We start from the raw sequence: 15175 nt of genomic DNA on the forward strand, positions 1-15175 counted from the left end.
TCGAACTTTGTCAGTGTATGCCCTCAGGAAATCTGTTTTTTAAAATATGCAATAATCCTACTGTACTACAGTTGAATTGGTTTTAGAACAAATGGGAATATTTTTTTGGACAAGTCCTTCCACTGACTTGTACCACAGGGAGCTGGGCCTGAAGTGAAATTAGCATTTTATGAGAGTAAGAAGTTGTCACGAGAAGAAACAGCGAGATATGGTTCTGTCAGCCAGGGTGTCAGGGAGATCAGTCTAACACAATTTTCTCAGGCAAAATAAGCGGTTGGAAGGTGGTGCGCCTCAGTCATTTAAAATTTGCTTTTTTCTGTGGTGCAGGCCCACCTTGAATCACGTGATCCTCTTGGTGTGATGCTCCAGCATGCAGTCTACTGGTGCCTGATTTAGTTCTTTTTATGCTATTGGGTGTGATGTCGCTAGTAAAGTGCATGCTTTGTGGAAACTGGTGGGCCTACATTTTATGGGTTTACACGATAAGAAAATAAAAGGTAAAATTTTAAATTACTAGTGTGCTTAATATGTCCTCTGGCTGCTTGGGGCATTCCGCATATACGGATAGTGTTTTACTTAAATGTACATGTCCCTTTTGGAAGTAAAATGGTTTTGTTTGACCAAGTCTGAAATGTTAAGGTACAGATTGAAGGATGTTTACTACATATGAACTGAACATCTTTATATCAAGGCCCAGTGAAATTCACTGCAGCATAACTTAAGGAACTATTCAGTCTAGAATTGGAAAACCACACACTTATTTTTGAAGTTTCATGGAGAACAGGGATGTCACTGAAGAATGGAAAATGTAGTACTTACCTTGTGTTAAAAGGTTTTGTATGTTCAAATATGAAGTCAGTTATGCTTCAAAAGCATTTAGTCTGTTTTAAGTGTTGGTACACGCAAACCAGAGTATTAGATTAAGAAGATTCTCTGCAGTATCTGATGCACTGTTAGAGTAAATAAACTGGTAACCGGAGCACAGAAGGTAATAAGTAGGGGCCTACCAAATTCATGGCCGTAAAAAAAATGTCATGAACTGTAAAATTGGTGCTTCCCCCCCAGCCCTTGCTACCCTGAAATCTGGTCTTTTGTGTGCTTTTACCCTATAATATACAGATTTCATGGGGGAGACCAGTGTTTCTCAAACTGGGGGTCCTGACCCAAAAGGGAGTTGCAGGAGGGTCATGGTATTGCCACCTTACTTCTGTGCTGACTTCGGAGTTGGGTGGCTGGAGAGTGGTGGCTGTTGGCTGGGCACCCAGCTCTGAAGGCAGCGCCCTGCCAGCAGCAGTGAAGAAGTAAGGGTGGCAATACCATACCATGCCACCCTTACTTCTGTGCTGCTGTCTTCAGAGCTGAGCGGCCGGAGAGTGGCAGCTGCTGACTGAGAGCCCTGCTCTGCAGGCTGCTGTGCAAAAGTGAAGGTGGCAATACCATACCATGCCATCCTTACTTCTGCGGTCCTTGCTGGCCATGACTCTGCCTTCAGAGCTGGGCCCCCAGACAGCAGCTGCTGCTCTCCAGCTGCTCAGCTCTGTAGGCAGTACTTCTGCCAGCAGCAGCACAGAAGGAAGGGTAGCAGTATCGCAACCTCCCCCGACACACAATAACCTTGCCCCCCCCCCCCCCAACAACTCCTTTTTGGGTCAGGACCCCTACAATTACAACGCTGTGAAACTTCAGATTTAAAAAGTTGAAATCATGAAATTTACTATTTTAAAAATCCTGTGATCATGAAATTGACCAAAATGGACTGTGAATTTATTAGGGCCCTAGTGACAAGTAGTAGTCATAATGAGTTAAGAACAGAATGACCATGCTGGCTCAAACCAATGATCTGTCTACCCCAGGGGTTCTCAAACTTCATTGCACCCCGACCCTCTTCTGACAAAAAAAAATTACTACATGACCCCAGATTGGGGACAGAAGCTTGAGCACTGCCATCCTGGGGCAGCCAAAACCTGAGCCCTGGGCGGCAGGGTGAGTAGAGGGGCAAAGCTGAAACCCAAAGGCTTTAGTCCCAAGCGGGGAGCCTGTAGCCTGAGCCCTGCCGCCCAGGGCTGAAGCCCTTGGGCTTTGGCCCTCAGCAAGTCTACAGCAATCCCTGGTGACCCCATTTAAACAGGGTTGCAACACACTTTGGAGTTCTGACCTACAGTTTGAGAACCGCTGGTCTAGCCCAATATCCTGTCTATGACTGGCTAGGGCTAGATGCGTCAGCGGGAAGAAACAGAACAGGGCAATTATCAAATCCTCCATCCCCAGCTTCTGGCAGTTGGAGGTTTAGGGACAACTGGAGTATGGGGTTGTGTTTCTGACCATATTGGCTAATAGCCACTGACAGACATATCCTCCATAAAGTTATCCATTTCATTTTTGAACCTGGTCTTTTGACCTTCACAACATCCCCTAGCAACAAGTACCATAGGTTAATTGTGCCTTTGTAAAGAAGTACTTTCTTATGTTTGTTTTAAACCTGCTGCCTGTTAATTTCAACAGGCGACCCCTTGCTCTTGTGTTATGTGAAGGTGTAAATAACACTTCCCTATTCACTGTCTCCACACCATTCATGATTTTATCATATTGCCCCTTAGTTGTCTCTTTTCTAAGCTGAAAAGTCCCAGCTTAATCACTTCTTTATCACTCCTTGTATTGAAGCTGTTCCATACCCCTAATCACTTTTGTTGCCCTTCTCTGTACCCTTTCCAATTCTAATATCTCTCTTTTGAGATGGGACGACCACAACTGCACCAAATATTCAAGATGTAGGTGTGTCATGGATTTATATAATGCCATTATCACATTTTCTGTCTTATTGTCGATCCCTTTCCTTATCGTTCCCAACATTGTTAGCTTTTTTGACTGTCGCTGCACATGGAGCAGATGTTTTCAGAGACATGACACACCTACATCTTGAATATTTGGTGCAGTTGTGTCATCCCATCTCAAAAGAGAGATATTAGAATTGGAAAGGGTACAGAGAAGGGCTTGTTTTGTTTTTTTAATTGTGTTTTTAAACAACTTAAGGGTGCTTACAGTTTTGGAGGTACCTTTCTGTTTATAAATCCAAATATATACAAGCTATTGAAAAATAAAAGGAAATATAGGAATGTCTTAAATAGATAGGTAAGGTAAGGGTTAAGTTTCTTTTACCTGGAAAGGGTAACCAAACACCTGACCGGAGGACCAATCAGAGAACTGGATTGTTTAAAGTCAGGGGCGGGAATTTGGATACTCGGGGTCTTTTTTGTTTTCTCGGCTGTGAGTAAACAAGGTTTCCTCCTAACTCCTTCTTATTTCCATATTATACCAAAAGTCTGTGAGTACAAAGGAACCCAAAGCAATTCGGCTATGAGGAACTTTGGGTTGTACAATAGATGTGGAGGCTGTGTCTTTTGTTGTTTGCTCGGCTGTGAGTTAACAAGCTTCCTCCTAAACTGCATCTTATCTCATGTCTCCTACACTCTGTGAGTACAAGAACCCCCAGCAATTCGGCTATGAGGAGCTTTGGGTGTATTTACATGTATGTGGATTGGTTGACTGGTTTAATCGGGCTATCTTTTAAATCAGCTGTTCTTCATATTTTCTTATAAGCAAGAGCCTTGTATTGAGTTTCTTAATGCAAGATTATTTTTTTATATTTCTTTCTTTTTATTATAAAACTTTCTTTTAAACGTGTGCAAGTTTCTTTCCTAGGGAGGCAAAGGGAAGGAACAGCCAGGTGTGGCTATTTTCCTATTTGCTTTCAGGGAAAGAGCGCTACGGGAAAGAGAAAAGAATAACCTCTGTATCAGGTACCTGTCTCCTCACGGGAAGGAGGACGGGAAAGGCAAAGCAGCTGTTGGCATTTGCACTTCATTGTCCTGAGGGTAGAGAACGCTTATCTCTTGGGAGAAGCAAGAAACGGTTTCGTAATACTCACAGGCTAGACCAAGAGGCAAGCCTGGGAAGGAGGGGGGAAGGGTTTTCTCCCCTGCTTTAGCATCCAAGGGATTTGGAATCTGGGTGTCCCCCCAAGGAGGTTGGGGACACCAGAGAGAGGAAAGGGGGGATCAGGCCCCATCAATTCTGATCTGGTGGCAGCGAGAATATCCAAGCTGGTAGTGAGCTTGGGGGGTTTCAGGTAAGCCCCAGATTTTGGACGCAAAAGTCCAGGTTTTGGGACAGGACCGATTGTGGACGCTAAAGTTCAGGTCTGGGACTGGGAGGCAATATTACCACAGGTGAGCAGCAGGTGGGATATAAAAATCATAAGCCAAGCTACATTAATAGTCTTTTTCCTGCTAGGGATTAGCAGTGAGGAAGACATTGATTTTAAAGTGCAGACAGAGATTTTTTTTCCCTGCCTGTTTCAGCAAGTTCGCATTTTAGTAAGGCTCATTCACACAACCATTAAGGCTAGTGGGTAAACAATAGCATTCCTTGAGAGTGCTGCTAGCATCACACACAGTAGCAGTGAGAAAAGATTGGTTTTAAAGTTACTAGAGAAAAAAATTTTTTCCTGCTTGCTTTTAGCAGCTTGCATTTTTTTTTCTGCTTGCTCTTAGCAGCTTGCTTTGTTAGCAAGTCATAAGAAACCATTAACGGTCGTTGGTGAAACAATAGCACTCCCTTTGCGAGTCAACTATCCCAGCCAGCAAACGCACACAGGTGAATACAGTTGCTTTTTTAGGCAATTGACCAATCAAACAGAGCTACACGCAAGTCAAAGCAGTTGCTAGGCAAATCTCAGGAGGCAGAAAGCTGGCAATTCAGGCAACAACCACCAAAAGACACAGCCATCCACATCTATTTGTACAACCCAAAGTTCCTGCATAGCCGAATTGCTTGGGTGTCCTTTGTACTCACAGACTTTTGTATAATTTGGAAATAAGGAGGGTAGGAGGAAACCTTGTTTACTCACAGCCAAAACAAAAAAGACCCCGAGTATCCAAATTCCCGCCCTGACTTTAAACAATCCAGTTCTCTGATTGGTCCTCTGGTCAGGTGTTTGGTTACCCTTTCCAGGTAAAAGAAACTTAACCCTTACCTTACCTATCTATTTATGACAAGGAAAACCTGTGTGGCTCAAATAAATTCAATTTATTCTGTGCACAGATTTTTAATATGAGATGAAGTTTCTTTTGTTTTGTAGTTCCCTTTAATCACCACATTGTGACACCTCATCTGAATTCTTGTAATCTATGGATATGCCTTGCAGACAAATAAAAGAGAGTGGGAAAGAGAAGTGTTAGTTTATGGATTTGATAAAAATTTGATAAAGTGAATAGTATCTCACTTCAGCATGGATCAAAAGTTCATCAATAACTTTGTATGTCAGTAATGGGATGCTGAAAATGGTAAATTATAGCTAGAATTGAGATAATTTTGATGGTCCAGAGATAATTCCAGTCAAATCTTTATATTAAAATGACTCCCTGAACCTACAGTATTCTTGATTATCTAGAATAATGTTTCTAAGCCTGGGGGTGGTTGTGGGACAAGTTTGTGGGGGTCGCAAGCAGGGCCAGCGTTAGGGGGTAGGAAGCAGGGCAATTGAGTGGGGCTCTGTGTCACCAAGGGCCCTGTAAAATTAATGTACATGTTTCAGCCATGAGCATAAGGTAGGGGTGTGCAATTTTTTCTGGTGGGGGGTGGTCACGTATTTTTTTGTAAGTCCAAAGTGGTTCGCCAGCACAAAAAGGTTAAGAAACACTGATCTAAAATAATATACTAGTATAAAGGTAAAGTGGCTACATCAGTCCTAAAATCTTAGGCACTAAAAGAAATATAATGGCCGATAGAATCTGGATTTACTTTATTGGTGAGCCTACTCCATGTACTTCTGAGCTGGATTTTTCAGAGCTGTAATTTTCTGCTCCGTGCTGACTTACAATATTTCTCTAATATGACAGAATTTCAGTTCGCAAATATTTTGCTTGCTACATTTCTTATTGGTGACTAATGTACTGACAACTAGTACTTGGCATTCTTGGGCATTTTATATGGTAAACTGCAGCAGCACTTATCTGTAAATTTTTCAGCCTTGGCTTTGAAGAACAAAGTAAAAAACAAAACAAAACCAAAAACCTAGTTTCATTCTGGTAGAACTAACTCCACCTTTTTATTAATGTATATTAATGAAGGGTTGTTAAAGACTGAAAACTGAGAGGAAAGCTTATGCTAAAGTTATTACTCACTGTGCTGAAATGTCTTTTCCTATTTGGCTTTGTGGCTAGGTAATGTCTTGAATTAGTGTGCTTTAATGGTTTCTAAAAATATTTACTCTGTTAATGCGTTTGGAATGAACCTTAGCATTGCATGCAGATGGAAGATCGTAGCTTTTATCATCTTTCTCTTTGCTGGGTGAAGCTCCCTTTCAACAGCTGGATCATTCAGATTTTACTCTTTGCAACAGCTGGGATTAAATTTTTGCTTCATAGTCTAGTTTACATTTGTTTTAATTTTCCATTGTTGCTGTTAAATTTGATTCCAAATTACTGTGATATCTCTAACATAAAACTTTTTTCTCAGAGATTTTCAGATAATTTTATTTCCGTCCACTAGTGAGCTAAAGTGAATTTTTAAGGCTGGTTACTTAAAGTACCTGAAAACTGAGAATGACGACTGTTTGGCTTTGCAGGAACAAATTTGAGTTGTTGTTTTCCCCTATCCTTTTCTCTCTGTCCTCCTTTAAACTTAGGTCATATTGGCTTTTAGGTTAAACAACAGTTGGCTGGAGGTAGCAATTCTGAATTGAACATCAACAGCTGTTCCAAGCTTCTCTCTGTTCCTTATTACTTTCCTGTTGTTAATATGATGATTGCTAATGCATTCTGTCCTGATAACGTTCAACAATTGACGTTCTGGTGACACTGTTTTTTAAAATTTCCTTTGTTTTCTGATCCCCTTCGGGAAAGTATAGCAAGGCTGAGGGCTTGTCTACACTGGCAATTTACAGCGCTGCAACTTTCTCACTCAGGGGTGTGGAAAAAACATACCCCAAGCGCAGCAGATTTCAGCGCTGTAAAGCGTCACTGTTGGCAGTGCACCAACGCTGGGAGCTACACCTCTCGTGAAGATGGCTTTTCTGCTGCGATCACACAAGCCACGTTAAAGCGCTGCCATGTAGACTAGCCCTCAGTTAGGGACTCTTGCATTGAATGCTAAAGCTTCTTAGGCAAGCTAGTGTCATAAACCCAATATTGGACCTCGATTCTTCAGCTAGTACAAATGCACAGATTCCCATGGAAACTGTAGATATGGAGAAGATTTTTGGCTCTGGAAAAGTGGAACAACAGTGTTTAAAACATTAATAGATGTCCTAACAACAGTTCCTTCTTGCACTGAAAAATAAGAAATATAGAAAGCCTTACAGAAGCCTTTACTGCAGTGGTCCCCAAACTTTTTCCTTCACATACCCCCTTACCAGTTTCTCTACATCCTTTCTATGCAGCAGTGACAAAAATTGGACACAGTACTCCAACTGAGGCCTGATCAGTGCCGAGCAGAGTCATACTATCACTTCCCATGACTTACATGCTATACCTCTGTTAATGCAGCCCAAAACTGCCTTTGCTTTTTTTGCAACAGCATTGCATTGTTGACTTATATTGAGTTTGTGATCCTCCACAACTCCCAGATCCTTCTCAGCAGTGCTGCTGCCAAGCCAGTTATCACATTTTCTACTTGTAAATTTGACTTTTGTTCCCAAGTATAGCACCTTACGTTTGTCTTTGTTTAATTTTATTTTGTTGTCTATAGCCCAGTTCTCCAGTTTATCAAGATCCCTTTGAATTTGAGTTCTATCCTTCAAAAGTGTTTGCAACCCCCCTAGCTTTGTGTTTTCTGCACATTTGATCAGTATTCCAATATCCAGGTAATTTAATAAAGATGTTAAATTAACTGGGTCCAGAACAGATCTCTGTGGAACCCCACTTGAGACCTCCTTCCAATTTGACATCATAACATTAATAGTTACTCTTTATTTGCTGCCGTTTAACCCGTTATGTATCTACTTATGTATCTGCCAAGCCCACATTTCTCCAGTTTAAAATCTTATAGAAGAATATGCAGCAAAAATTGTGTCATGGTTTGTGTCATGACAAAACTTGTGCATCCTTTGCCTCAGTTATATCTGTAATGTGACTAAATGTGTGATGCCTTATGTGGATTTATATAAATATTTCTTTTTAAAGGTCTGTGGGGTACAAGATTGATGGAAGAAAACACTAGCAGAGAGAGATACCTGAAAAGTGTTTTACGAGAACTGATCACATATGTGATTTTCCTTGTGGTCTTGTGTGTCTGTAAGTACCATTTTCCATTAATTTTCAAATTTCTATACTAATTGCTGTGACCCAAGAGTGAACAGTGAGGGTTTTTCCCCAGTGGTAGGCGTGTTTTCTAGTCATTAGGCCACGAGGCTGGTATTTAGGATACTTGGATTCCGTTTCTAATTCTGCCATTGGCTTCTTGTGTGAGCTTGGAAAAAATCATTTCAAACTGTTTGCCTCAATTTTCCCACCTTCAAAATAGACTAATAATACCTTCCTTTTTAAAAAGTGGGAACTTTGGTAATAGTTATGATTCCTGTGTGTGCCTCAGTTTTGTATTGCTACATGGATATAAGGGTTAAAATGCTGCTCTTGAGAGAGAATGGGAGATGTGAGGCATTAGGTCATGTAACTGGGCTGTCATGAATGCATCCTTAAAGGACTGGCTGAAACTGACCCATATCAATGGAGGATCCAGAAAGACAATGGGAGCCCCAAGAACTGACCAGTTGCCACCTATCCACAGGAAACTCTGTTGGGCAGAACATGTGAACTCAGCCTGCGTCTGCAGGACGAAGTCAATGGACCAAAAGGTGACAGGAGGTTAGGGTAGGAGCAGGTCTTTGGGAGAGAAACAGCAGCTCTCACCTAGGACTGAGACAGGGATAGAAACAGACAGCAGTATGGTTCCCAGGAACCCTGGTTTGGCCAGTATGGATTATGTCTTAAGCATTGCTTGTCTGTGCTAACAAAGGACTTCCTACTGATGAATTTCAGTTGACTAATAAACCCTACTCTGTTTTGAAAAGGCTGGCTGATGTCCCTGAAAATAGTTGCTGAGGTGTATCGATCCCTGAAGAGGGCAAAAAGTCTGAACAGAGGTCTGTCTCACGGTGTGAAATAGGAGTTCTGCAGGCTCATGGCAGGTCTACGCTACATAATTACTTTGATATAACTACATTATGCAGGGGTCTGAAAAATCCACACCCGAGTGATGTTGTTATACCAACCTAAGTGCCAGTGGGAGAGCTTCGTCCGCCGACATAGCTACCAAGTCTTGTAGAGGTGGATTAACTGTGCTGATGGGTGAATGCTCTCCTCCTTCCTACAGTGTCTTCATTAAAGTGCTACAGTGACACAGCTGCATCAGTACAGCTGTGCCCATGCAGTGTTTTAAGTGTTAACCTTCCCTCAGTCCTAAAGGCATTGAGGTCATGTGGCCTACCCTTGTGAAAGAATTGGCGCCCCTTTCAGGTTCTGGCACGCTGAAAGAGTTCCTCCAAGGGACTGTTTAAAAGCTGGTACATAGCAGAAATCCTGTGTATCTGACGCCAGCGAATAGTGAAAGGCATGAGCTATTGACCACAGTCAAAAATTAAAGTTTAGAAATTGTCTGAAAAGGTATGATTTTTATCAACTGAGACACCACCAGATATCATTAGGCGTAAAAGTTCCTGTAGTGGTTGAAAGACTGGCAGTGGTAGCTTCTTTAACATTTTTGACTCTCCATGTGCACATAACACTGAGTGTCCTAAAGAGGCTTGCAGCCTCATGCATGCTAATAGTTTACCCAAGATTTACATCTGTGTATGTGGTACTAAACATTGGCACAAGATAGTGAGTAGATGCTCAGATATCAGTCTTATTTATAGGGGAGTTTACCTTTTACATAAAAGTAAAGGTAAAGAAATCCAAAGAGGCAGATACTGGAATTTCTAATACACGATGGACAAGGTGGGTGAGGTAATGTCTTTTATTGGGCCAACTTCTGTTGGTGAGAGAGACAAGCTTTTGAGCTTACAAAAAGCTGCTCTTCAGGTCCTCTTCAGCTCTGTGTAAACTTGAAAACTTCTCTCTCACTAACAGAAGTTGTTGCAGTAAACGATGTTACCTCACCCACATTGTCTCTCTTGTCTGGAACCAACATGGTGTCACAGTTATCACAGGTCCGGTGCTTTCATACGGCTCTGTAACTGTTCCAGGGAGGACCCCTTTAGAGTGTTAACCTCCCTTTGGGTTACACTCACTGGGGTATGTCCCTTGGCTTCAGTTTCTCCTAGGACCACACTTCTAAGCATTCAGCATGCCTGTCTCACTTTGAGAGCTCCCCTTAGTGGAGCCACATGAACTGGACCCTGGGGCAGACTTGCACAGCCAAAGGGAGAAATGCAACCCCGACCTCTTTAGTCTAGCGTGACTCTCAGACAGCGCTGTAAAACGGAAAAATTTGTAAAATTTCTGGAATACCGCATAAGCAGTTCTTCAATTAGCATAGAGAGTGGAAAAGTTGCAGCCAAGTCCAACTGAGTCTGACTAGAGCCCAGGGCCCTCTTCCAACCCCCAGTCCGCAAGTGCCCCTACTTCCAGCAGACCACACTTAACTAACTCTTCAGTCCTTTGTTCATCTTACCAGGCAGACAATGTCACCTGACCATCCACCTTAGCTCTTTGTTCTCCAGCTGATCCGAACTGGCTTGCTTCCTGCAGGGGGTGGGGGGGACAGCAGTCCATGGTCATTATTTGCTAGACACCCAGATATCCATGTCATTGTCTTCTGGGTTCTCTGGGGGGTGGGGCGCAAATGAGGGGGACAGGCAGCTAGACAACAGTGACGCTATGATCTCTGCAAATAGTAATCACCCTTTCCCCACCACCTGATTAAACATACAGCATCCAAAGTGCTATGAGAAATTCCCTCTTTATGTGCATTGTTATAGCCATGTGTGATGATGTATCTCACACACACACAGATCATCTTATTTCCTTTTAGTGGTTGTCCCTTGGGGGAAGATTAATGTGTGTGCAACGCAGGACCGGCGCTAGGATTTTGAGTGCCCTAGGCAGACGGCAATTTTGCCGCCCCCCACGCTGGTCCCGGCTCCGGTGGAGCTGCCGCAGTGGTGCCTGCGGGCGGTCCACCAGAGTCGCCCGAGCAGCCGACCATTCGCAGACACCACTACGGCAGCTCCACGGGAGCTGCCTGCCGCCCCCTCCGGCGGCACCCTGACCCAGGGAAACCCTGGGCTGAAGGCTGTGACGGCGGCACCCTGACCCAGGTTTAGAGCACCTCCACGGCAGCCAGCAGCCCAGGGTTTCCCTGGGCCAGGGGACCCCTTGGGCTGCCCGGCTGCGGCGGCGGCTCGCTGACCCCGGGGGCGGGGGCGCCCTGGGCTGCGGGCTGCTGGTTGGCGGCGCACTGACCCCAGGGGCTTCTGATGCCGGGGGGGCGCCCTGGGCTCCCGGCTGTGGCGGCGGCGCACTGACCCCAGGGGTTCCCTGACCCCGGGGGGGCGCCCATGGGCTGCGGCGGCAGCTCCCTGACCCCGGGAGGGCGCCCTGGGCTGCCAGGCTGCGGCGGCGGTGCACTGACCACAGGGGCGCGCTGACCCCGGGGGCTCCATGACCCCCCGGGGGGGAGGCGCCCTGGGCTGCCTGGCTGTGGCGGTGGTGCCCTGACCCGGGGGACACCTTGGGCTGCCGGCTGCAGGCAGCTGCTGCCGCCGGCAGCTCAGCCCCTCCAGCAGCAGTGGCTGCAACCATTTAAAAATTTTTTGGGGGGCGCCACTTTTTGGCGCCCCCAAATCTTGGCGCCCTAGGCAACCGCTTAGTTCGCCTAAATGGTTGCACCGGCCCTGGTGCAATGTAGGATATTTTAGAATCCTAGAACCATATTCAGAATACATACTGGGGGGTCTTCTACATTAGAATTTGTGCTGTTAGCATATTGTGCTTTTACAATGGAAGCATCAGAAGTAAAAACATTCCTTTATCTAAACACTGAAAGTGTTATAGATTTTTTTTTAACTTTTAACAAAAGTATTTTAGGTTTTTTATTAATACACCGTGATCTAGTTCGTAGAATAAACTCAAGTATAGATTCTTCTTAGTTATTGAGGCAAAATAACTTTAAGGATTTTCACACCTTCCTGGTACATATTTAGGCAGCTGACCAAGGTTGTGGGAAATAATATAAGTATGGTATTACATAGTGCCTGGAATTATTAGAGGTCTGAATATAATTTTTTTTAAATAAAACCTCTCCAAAAATAATCTTTTTAGAGTTTCATTTCTAATACTGTTGCACACAAAGTAGTTCATTCAAATATAGCATGTAAATTGGCTAAAATAGATACTTGGGTTTTCATATGATCTAGTGGTTCAAACATAATGCAGGGAAATGGTGGGTGGAGGTGTGGGGGGTCCTTGTTCTGCTCCAGACTTCAGCCTTGCAAAACAATCATGAAAATTTGCCAGCTTAAACATAAAAGCTATTCACGGACTTTCCTCATGATGGTGATGATAAAACAAATCTTTTACTTGCCTAGCAAAACAATTACTTGCTGCCGGTTAATATAATTTTGGAAAGCTGGCATTTTTTTTATGCTCTTTATTTTTAGCACTGGCAATAAATCCACAATTTAATATTTTCAGTGCCTCAAATAAAATGCCAATGAATTTTAAACTAAAATATAAAGTTGTAGCTTTGAGACCAAGTATGACTTCTTTATCTACTCTGGTATTTTCCTTAAATTTTTAATACCGCTAGTACCATACCATTAGTATGTAAGGTGAAGTAATGTAAACGTGGGACCAGCATTTGTATCACTGTGTCATCTAACCCTACTCAGAACTAGTCTAGATGATACAGTGGTAAAAACCACAGTGGACTTTCAATACTAGCACCAATGGAAATGCAACAGTTAGAGATTTAAAAAAAAAAAAAAAACAGAAAGAAAGAAATTTTAACTATGCTAGAACTGGATCTCCCAATGTGCTTGTGTTTATAGTTGTAGTGTTGATGCAGTCTTTACGTTGGGGGCCTAATTCTCTGTTGTGTCAGTCTTTTCTGGTGGCTGTGCCCTGTTCACTCCAACTGGAAAGATGCTACTATAGTATAAGCGAGGAGCCAAATCCTACCTTTCCTGATATGCCCTGCTATTAGATATCCTGTCCCTTTCCTCTATCTTCTCCTCATTTGAGCTTTTCTGGGGTTTTTTTGGCCTTCCTTGCCTCACCCTTGCACCTGCCTCATCCCTCCAGAATGGCACCTATGCTGCTGCTTGTGCACATGGCCCTGTTTTAAGGGAGTGAGGAGAAGCAGCAGATGCACTCTTAGGCCCTGATGCAGCGGTGCATTTAAGTGGGCTTAACTTTGTATATGAGTAATCCTATCCCTATGCAGCAAAGCATATCACTGCATGAGTAACTATGTGCTCAAGTGCTTTGCTGAATAGGGATGGGATTACTAAAATGCTTAAATACATTGTTGAATCAGGAATTTGGTCATTTTCAATGTCCGTTCCTAATGGTGCATAGGGGACGCAGTAGTCTGTGTGCAGCCAGTGACCATTGCCTCCCCTGTGAATAGTCTGCAATGTTAGGGAACACTGTAATCTGCTACTTTTACTGCACTTAGCATCTCCAGTATGGCTTGTAGGCATAGAGGGTAAAACTGACTAGGGTATCACTCTGTGTAGACGAGTGGACTCGCTCCTGCGGCACCTCCTGCTGGTCTCTGAGGGAATTAGCTCATTCCAGCCTCCGGAGCGCCCTCTGCAGGCCAGTGATCCACCTGTCCTCTGGCCCTGTATCCCTCCCTGGACCTCGGTGCCTCTTTAACTGGGGAGCTTCCTCCTGACAGTACCTCTCCGATCTGGGTCTCTCCCTTCCCAGGGGAACCCCCACCCTCTATCCCCACCTTGCCTCAGTAGCAGGCTACTGCCAGTCATTGTCTCGCCCCGCATCCTGGGGCAGACTGCAGTATCATCCTACTCATCACTGGCAAGGCTGGGTTTGGACCTGCTGCCTTGGCCTACCCCTGGGCTGCCCTCTGCAATCTCCAGTACTTGTTGCCTTCTGCTAGGCCACAGCCTGGGGCTTTCCAGGCTGGAGCTCCCCAGCTCCTCTGCCTTTCCCCAGCCCTGCTCCACTCAGGTACCCTGTCTTTAGCGCCCTGCAGCCAGGCCCTTCTCCCTCTACAGGCAGAGGGAGACTTTCTGTCTGCCCCTGGCTTCTCTGCCTTTCTTATAAGGCCCTGTTGCTCAGTTTGGGGCACGGCCCCAGCTGCAGCCACTTCCCCCAATCAGTCCAGTCTAAAAGCTGCTTTCTCCAGCCACAGCCCCCTCCCAGGGCTGTTTTTAACCCTTTAGGGCAGGAGCAGGGTCCACCCTGCTACACTCTGCTAGGGGAAAAATACAATGGGCAGGAGCCACAGCACAGCCTTACTATAGGGAAACACCAAATGTTCGAAGGTGACGGAACACAACTCCTGCAGTTGCTTAAGAAGTTTGGCAGTCTTTCAGCTGTTTTGTGCTATGCTAGTAGCAGAATCTGACTGAGCTAGCATATCCAGCATTGGAAGGATTAATCTGGTTCAAAGGAGATTATTCTAGTGGTGTAGGCCTGATTTAGAGACTCCTATGCCACTTCCATCCCTGCAGTGGACTGTTCTAACTTTTGACTAGGGATTGGTCCTGCATTCAGTGACCCCAGGATCAAAGATAGGGAAAAACTTGCCTTATGTTTTATCCTATTTAGAAATGTTAACATTTCTGTGTAAATTACAACTGGATGTTTTTGAGGGAACCAAGTTTAAAATGCTTATTTCTTTTTCTCCTCCCTACCAAAAAATGTCTCCTGCAGTGACTTATGGGATGGTGAGTTCCAGTATGTACTATTACACTAGGGTAATGTCACAGCTCTTCCTGGAAACACCTTTATCGAAAATGGAGAAAACCAATTTCAAAACCTTATCCACCATGGAGGACTTCTGGAAGGTGAAGGGAAAAAAATTATCTTATTGTCACTATAAATTCGTTATTTTTCCCCCTCTGGACTCACAACTTTAATCTGTAAATATCTCTTAAATTCGTCATCGTAATCAACAAATGCTCTTAGGTCTGGTCTCCACTTTTTTG

The 15175-nt window shown here is 44.1% G+C and overlaps 1 protein-coding gene across 1 annotated transcript in view; it reads left to right on the plus strand.

The window, feature by feature from the left end:
- Positions 1-15175, plus strand: part of PKD2 (polycystin 2, transient receptor potential cation channel) — a 41740-nt gene that overhangs the window by 2416 nt on the left and 24149 nt on the right. The window contains exons 2-3 of the mRNA XM_075066147.1: positions 8181-8291; positions 14901-15034. Coding sequence (XP_074922248.1) covers positions 8201-8291; positions 14901-15034 — 225 coding nt within the window. The 5' untranslated portion in view covers positions 8181-8200. The remainder of the gene's footprint in view (positions 1-8180; positions 8292-14900; positions 15035-15175) is intronic.

Source organism: Chelonoidis abingdonii, chromosome 5 (assembly GCF_003597395.2).
Source record: "Chelonoidis abingdonii isolate Lonesome George chromosome 5, CheloAbing_2.0, whole genome shotgun sequence".
NCBI lineage: Eukaryota > Metazoa > Chordata > Testudines > Testudinidae > Chelonoidis > Chelonoidis abingdonii.